This window comes from Nicotiana attenuata, unplaced genomic scaffold (assembly GCF_001879085.1).
Source record: "Nicotiana attenuata strain UT unplaced genomic scaffold, NIATTr2, whole genome shotgun sequence".
Classification (NCBI taxonomy): Eukaryota; Viridiplantae; Streptophyta; class Magnoliopsida; order Solanales; family Solanaceae; genus Nicotiana; species Nicotiana attenuata.
Window position 1 is genome coordinate 193,755 of NW_017671039.1, and position 7,266 is coordinate 201,020.

The 7,266-nt window shown below is 37.2% G+C and overlaps 1 protein-coding gene across 3 annotated transcripts; it reads left to right on the plus strand.

Moving 5' to 3' along the window:
• Positions 1–657: 657 nt before the first annotated feature.
• LOC109205449 lies at positions 658–7,266 on the plus strand. 3 transcript variants are annotated; one of them, XM_019368159.1, is made up of 10 exons: positions 768–919; positions 1,890–2,059; positions 2,304–2,609; positions 2,732–2,954; positions 3,575–3,721; positions 3,800–3,924; positions 5,066–5,270; positions 5,647–5,900; positions 6,224–6,291; positions 6,872–6,958. In XM_019368159.1, the coding sequence occupies exons 2-9, from the start codon at positions 1,956–1,958 to the stop codon at positions 6,285–6,287; spliced, it is 1,428 nt and encodes a 475-aa protein (XP_019223704.1). In that variant the 5' UTR covers positions 768–919; positions 1,890–1,955; the 3' UTR covers positions 6,288–6,291; positions 6,872–6,958. The 3 variants fall into 3 exon arrangements, with proteins under 3 accessions (XP_019223703.1, XP_019223704.1, XP_019223702.1); XM_019368158.1 differs by lacking the exons at positions 768–919; positions 6,224–6,291 and adding an exon at positions 658–744 and having other exon boundaries at positions 6,872–7,266; XM_019368157.1 differs by lacking the exon at positions 6,224–6,291 and having other exon boundaries at positions 771–919; positions 6,872–7,266.

Consider the following 7,266-nt stretch of genomic DNA (forward strand, 5'->3'; position numbering starts at 1 on the left):
TGAGGCATTTCGGCGAAAGTTGGAAAAGTTGAAGTTTGGAAAATGGAAAAGTTTGACCCATAGTTGACTTTTGCGATATCGGGGTCGGAATGCGATTCCGAGAGTTGGATCAGCTCCTTTATGTCATTTTGGACTTGTCTGCAAAATTTGGCGTCATTCCGGATTGATTTGATAGGTTTCAGCACGAGTTTAGAAATTTGAAGATTTGAAAGTTCATAAGTTCGATTTATGGTTTGATTTGTGGTTTCGGCATTGTTTAATGTGATTCGTAACCTCGAGCGAGTTCGTGTAAGGTTATGTGACTTGTTTATGTGTTTATACGGGGTCCCGGAGGCCTCGGGTGTGTTTCGGGTGGGCCACGGTCATTTTTCCCTATGTTTGAACTGCTGTTCTGCTATCTGGTGTTTCCTTCTATGCGATCGCATAGGCATAGCCGCGATCGTGTAGTGTAATGTCGACCTACCATAATTTCCTTCATCGCGTTCGCATAGGTGGGCTCGCGATCGCATAGTGTAGCTCTAGGCCTCAACATGTATAATCAGTATATAATCTATGTATCTGGCTAGAAAAAATAAACAATAAAACTAGGCGCTACTTGCGTAAAGATCTCTTTTTTTAATTTAAAAAAAAAAACAAAATATCAGGAAAAACAAAAAGGGAAAACAGCTCCACCTCGAGCGCTGGTTCATTGCGTAGGGCCTCGGTTCTTCGTCGGGTCATTCTGTTGGTTATCTCCAGCTCAAGGTACGAACATTTCTCATCCACAAATCCTCATCAATGGCACTATCTTATTTTGCTTTTCGCTATCATTTTATCCTTTGACTCCGTTACTGCTACTTTTCATACTACTGGAGCTATGTACTTACGATCTATGTCGTCGTTTCCAATTCCAAGTTCATTTACAGCTTTACACTTCTAGGTAATGCATTTTTTACCGTTCACTCTCAATTTCAAATTTTCAATTGTTCAAAATGTATAAGCACCAATCAATTTAAGCAAGTGTATGGGTAAGTTGATGAATATGAGGCGGTAAATGAACCGTAGCTTATTAATGTGCTTCACGACTATAACCACATTCTGCAACATTGTGCATTTGAATTCTCTATGTTCAATGCAATAGAGGAGGAGTAATACCTTTAAATCCGTGGGAAAATAGTTTGGACTGTAGTATAAAAATATATTCAAAAAATCTGTAAAATTGTTTGTTATAATTCAAGCAGAATGCAGTAAGTGAACTCTGTGAATTGCCAGTGGAAACGCTCTTTGATGAGTGCACTTGCGAATCTTATGTCATACTTTGGTGTCCTGCTGATAAGAGCAGACTGTAATTTGCTTGAAGGATTCGAGTGTTAGTTCTAGCTTTCCGTAGTCTGGTTACAATGTGCATGATTATAAGGTGCATTTTAGGTCATATGTGAAGCAGGATTTTGAGATTAGTGAATTACCTAGCTAGCTGCCTTCCTCATTTGTTGTTTTTGTTTTGTTTTGTTGATAAGAACATGTAAGATTGACATTTGTAACAAGTATCGATCCCCGTACCTCCACTAGCTGTCTTTCTCTTCAAAGAGAGGGAATGGGAGCAGGGGTACAGGAGTGACTCTGGTGCCTTTCTGAGCACAAAAACGGTAAACAGTTTGTTAGAATCCCATGAGCCGTGTATTAATACAATTACAAACAAAGGCAAATATGTATTTATCAGAAAACAGAAAGCAAATATGTTTTCTTATGGAATATATGTGTATAAGGACAATGTATGGCTTCTGTAGATCACTTAAGATGCATATTTGTGGTTTTATTCTTGCATTGTAGGAGAGCATATTTTTCTTATATTCTTAACCGATGAAATTTATTTTTGCTTTATGTATCTGTTGCTTTGGGAACCGAGACAGACTGGGCCTTTCGTAGGATGCGAACCACCTACAGGATCTTCTGACTGGGAAGACTGCAAAATATAGATGGCAGAACTCGTGGCCTTTCCATCAGGTTCTAGGCTGCTGGTCAAAGGAAATTTTTCAGAGCAGCTCTTTGTGTCTAAAAGCTCAGCTATGTTGATACACAGGTCTTATTTCCTCTTTCAATAACTCCAGTTTTATTTGACTGATGTGCATTATTTTAAGCTTTGAAGCTTGTTTATCCTCTTAGTATTTTGGTTGTTAGACTTGATGGGAATGCTCAAAGATACGTGCCCTTTATGTTGTTTAATTGTTCTTTATTTAATATGCTCTCCTCTTTTATTGTTCAACAGCCAACTTTATGAAAAATTTATTTATGTGGTAGTCTGATACATGCAATTTTTGGTTCAGGGGATTTTGCTTTGGAAATTGTGGAGTATCTCGCTTGCCTTCATCAAATATATCGAAGCTCATTACTCCTAGCTTAACAAAACTGGAGAGCAGACCAAACATGCATAGTTGCAAGAGGGGTTTTAGCGTCGCTTCTCTTGTTAATGCTGACGCAGCAATAACTTCTGAATTGGTTCCTGCCATTGATCAAATGCTTCTGATGACTAGTATTTTTCTTACATATCTAGCTGGTGTAATACCTTCAAATACTAGAGAACAGATCCAAAGCAAAAATGTGGACAGTGATGGGACTTCCTCTTCTGGTAGGTAAGAACGGTATTAGATGAGACATTTTACTGATGCAAGTAGTATTATTAGCTCACTTTCTTTGACTTGGTTTGATTTACGTATCATTTTTTATTGTTGATATTTTCTTCTTTTATTTGCAGTGCCAGGAGAAAGGACAATGACATTAACACAAAATTTGCCTGGGATGTAGTGAAAGGAAAACTCCTGAGTTCTCTGTCTTCCGCAAAAGAAGAATTGGACTTTGGTGCTGCACCTGTTGAATTTGAACAAAACCATAGAAGACAGCCTTCAAATTTATATGCTCTTGCCGAGGGTCCAAGGTTGAGGTTACTTTGGGCATCTTTTCAGTTACTCCAGAAAGAGGCAGGCACTGTCTCTATTATTGCCCTCTGAATTTGAATAGAACGTTGGTGATTTTTTAGAATGGAAGACTTCTCTGTTTGATCACACATTAGGTAATTAAGGCTGTTTAAATGTAATTACTAATGAAACTTATAGAAGATAAAGGAAAATGTTAAATACCATTTCATTGATGCATTTGGTGCAATACCATTTCATTGATGCATGCCTTTGCATCCCTCAAGGTTGTGTTCAGGATTTGGCCTTTTCTAAGAATACTGTTAAGTCATTTTTGCCGTGGTCAGTATTACTTTTTGTGTGATTCTGGAGGTACTTAAGCTTCCAACAATGGAACTAAGTGTTCCAACTCACTTCAAAACCTTCCCGGAATCAAACCAATCATCCCCACAAGTCACATAACAACAAATACACACACGGGGAGCATCAAATGGGGAACGGGGCTCAAATACACAAAACGACCGACCGGATCGTTGCACGGGGGGGGGGGGGGGTGTGATTTTTAATTTTGTAGGATTTTAGCAGGGAGTACTCATGATTATTCACTTTGACTATTTTCCATTTCTTTCTGTCTACACAAGCAGGTGGTTTCGTTGTCCTCACTTATGGTTTTGCAACTCTTACAGGTTGATTGTATTTCCGCGAATGCTGCTACCTTAAGCAAGGGAAATTTCTTGGCCATTTATAATGATGTCATTAAGAACTCATGTCAGCCTTTATGTGTAACTTGGCTGGAAGAGGAACTGCTTCTGAAAAGTAACAAAATCAACAAGGTATGACCTGAAAAATATATCCTTTTCTTGTTAATATTGTGACTTACTTAGGTATCTCTTCTTCCAATATATTGTCAGGAATGTCTCTCCATTGTGATTGATAAGTTAGATGGACATGGTAATGTCCTGATGAATATAAAAAAGTCAGGGAAGGAGGATCTGTATGCAGAACTGATTTGTTTTCTTAGATTTGGTTTTATAAGGTAATATCACTTCTTCCAGTCGTGTGAATTTAGAATGACTATGATTTTAGGATGTGTTCTTTTGTTTTTTTACCTTCTTTTTGATTAGATGAAGTAGTATTTTAACCCTGACATCAACAATAATTTCTGCATTATTCATGTATCTTGCACTTAGCAGAACTGGGTGTTATTATCACTCTGTATTCTTTTATTAATCATTGTCCTTGAGAGGGTTGAAAATGCTTTGATTTGTTTGGTTCGCTAACTGTTACCTGGTCCTAAACACTATTCCATGTCTTAATTTTAGCTGTCTGCCTTACGGTCATAGATGTGGTAAAAATAGCTACTCTTCGTTTGCATTTTGAATCTCTCTTGTCACTGAAGAGCTACCATTAGCCTTAAAGCTTCTTACATCTCTGGTTTGTAGGAGGAGTCGGTGACCCATTTGCATCTTTTATCTTTTTGTGAGAATTCCTTAGATAATTCTCTATTTTAGATGAGCCCTTAGATCTTTGGTTCAAGGGCAAAGGCTGTACAACCGAGATACATGTAGCCGCACATCATGAGTATGAATTTGAATCTTGGCGGCTGAACCAAGTTTGGTATTTATGTGGAGTAGGTAGAGAGGCGGGCCTAATATCCACCGAGTTTGAAGTTGGAAACAACAGATTTTTCAGTTACAAAAAAATAAAAATAATATATAAAACTTAGTGGCTAATTTCCTATTCTAAATTTGTGGTTTTCAATTCCTTATCAATAACATACATATTGCTAACATTCTTGTAACAATTAAGATATCACTTTGTCAACTATATTTTTGTTTTTTTCTATCTTCTGGCGCTTAGCGCCTTTGTGTCTGTATTGGAAAGGGGAGTGCCTATGTTGCACTATACCTAGCTTCAGGACTGACGTGCACTAAAGCGCGTCTCAATAATGCTGATTTTACTATGTGCAGACTTTGAAGTGCTTTTCAAATGGAGATCTATTGCGGTAAACTGTAGCTCCACATAAATAGAACTGGAACTTCTAATGTGTTACTATGTTACATTTTCCTCTTAATTGGTTTAATTAGATGTTCCTTCTGAGTTTCGAACCAGTCCTAACTAAGAAAGAAAATTGTCCAAAAAGACGCCTTAATGTACTTTAATGCTGAATATGACAGGAAGGATAACCTTTATGATAACAGCTTGTTTATGGAGCATGGGGTCTCTATACTGGAGGATCTGGTGATTATGCTGGCAGATGGGATTGCAAGTATGTATTTGGGCCTTATTTCTGTTGATAGTAGCATGTCAAATGAAATGAACAACCTTGGTTTGAGTTTATGTACAATGTCAACCAGAGCACTTCAGAAGTTACGCAATGAGGTATTAACTTTTGCTTATGGCACCATATATTTGGTTATTGCATTCATGTATAAGTCGATGCTTCGTGCTATGAGACCGAATGCTCTCTGCATTATATAGAACTTGTCTTCAGTCTTCACACTGTCACATTTGCTCTTTTTGAGAATAATTACAATTGTGCGCTTCACTTCAAAGAAGCATGTGCTTCACTTCTCGCTTTTTTGCTTCAAGTTGCATGGACCATATCAGTTCTTTGTGCTTTTCGCTTTACTGCTTTGTGAGAATCACAAATGGCTTGGAGTATACAACCATAAGCCACCAGCAGTGAATGAAGGAACATACTATTTATACAATAAAGATGCTGACATTAATGTCACATTTTAAAATATTTTAACAGGTTGCTCTCAATCAGTGGTTGCATCAGAACATGGAAGCAGTTGTCTCCATGTATGAAGATCGGTTTGACTTGTGCACATTTCAATACCAGCTTGTTGAGGAATCTAGCAAGGACAAGGGTCAAACTATTAATTGGTGGAAGAAGCTTAGTGTAATAAGTTCTAGACCAGTGTCACGTCAATTGAATGTTGTTGTGATCGACCAAATATCTGTGCCTGTTAAGCGGACCAAGGAACTAAGGGCTTTGACTGGGTGGTAAGTAGAGGCCGGCCTTCACAGCTCATACCTCCTCCATATCATGCATTGACTGTTTTTCTTCTTTATGTCCACTGTGAAGTCCTCTGGGTCTTCGTCGGCTATTTACAAGATTCTTAGTGATAATGTTTTATGGTATTCTAGTTCATTACTCATGCTACTTGAGACTGGATGTTAGAACAGAACATTTACTTTTAACATTTAAAAGAATAAAAGTTCAACTGTTAGAAGAATTAAGCTTTTGTTTTCCAGTTCTTGACTCACTAAACAAAGAATCAAACTCAGACTGAAAATTAACTTGATTGAGATTATTTCAATTGTAGGAAGAGGAAATGCGTAACTGCTTTACTTGAGAGTTACATTTTGCAATTCTGGACATTCAGGTGAAGATGTATAGTTCTAAACCAAGGATTTGATGGTACCTTAAAAGCTCGAGTCTCTTGCATTCTCTCTTTGAAAAATTAGGAAATTATTGACAAAAATGCGGGTCAGTGTACAAATGAAGAAATGGAATCCAGAATAGTGTTGATGATTGAGGAAATTATAAAAATTCGTGGTTGGCAACTGTATTAGTTAGTGCTTTTTGATTATGAAATACAGTTCAAATTTATATAAAAAAGTTAGTCCTAAGACTGTTAAATGTTGAATTATGAGATGATTGATTTCGAATATTGAGGTTGTTAAGCTGTCTTTCGTTGGTATTGAGGTTTCATGTGCTGTCGATGTGGCATATGAAACTATTGAATGATTAATTGCAGTTTGTGGTCAAAAGTCTTATTTCTGGAATACTTGGGAAAACTGCTCTTATTTTTTATTTTATTTTAAATCAGACGCCAGTTACTATTAGTCTCGTCATCTTGTTATATTTCTGAATATGTTCCAATTCTCTGTAGGTCCCATTTTCTTTGCATGTGGAGTCATTGACCAAAAGAAATTTAACTTACCAACCTGTGTTTTCTTATCCTTTACAGGAGATACTACTACAGTCTTTTCCTTGAATTGGCTGATATTGCAATGCCATTGGTGAGAACTGTTATCGCTAAGGTGAGTGATGCAATCTCATTCTTTCTGGTTTGTTTGATAGGGAGATCATTGGGGCTTATATACACTGGGATAAGACAATCCCTGCGGTGGAAGAACTAGGCACTGGCCAGTCTCCTTTTTGTGTTTGCTACAAAATTTTCCCGATGCATTATCTTAAACATGTATTGACAAAGAATACAGTATTACTTAGAACATTGTCAAAATCTTTTTGGGCCCATTTGAAGCATTAGTTAGATCTGTAGCTGGGATGCTTCAGTTTTTTTCTCAATAGTTGAAACTAATAGTTGAAGGAAAGTCCTACAAGGTACTGTTCTATCTCTCA

What these genes read in the sequence shown, in the direction of transcription:
- LOC109205449 (XM_019368158.1), top strand. Translation starts at nt 1,956, where the DNA reads ATGGCAGAACTCGTGGCCTTTCCATCAGGTTCTAGGCTGCTGGTCAAA. An exon ending in TCAGCTATGTTGATACACAG is followed by an intron (nt 2,060 to 2,303) that starts GTCTTATTTCCT and finishes TTTTTGGTTCAG; the next exon opens with GGGATTTTGCTTTGGAAATT. An exon ending in CTTAGATTTGGTTTTATAAG is followed by an intron (nt 3,925 to 5,065) that starts GTAATATCACTT and finishes TGAATATGACAG; the next exon opens with GAAGGATAACCTTTATGATA.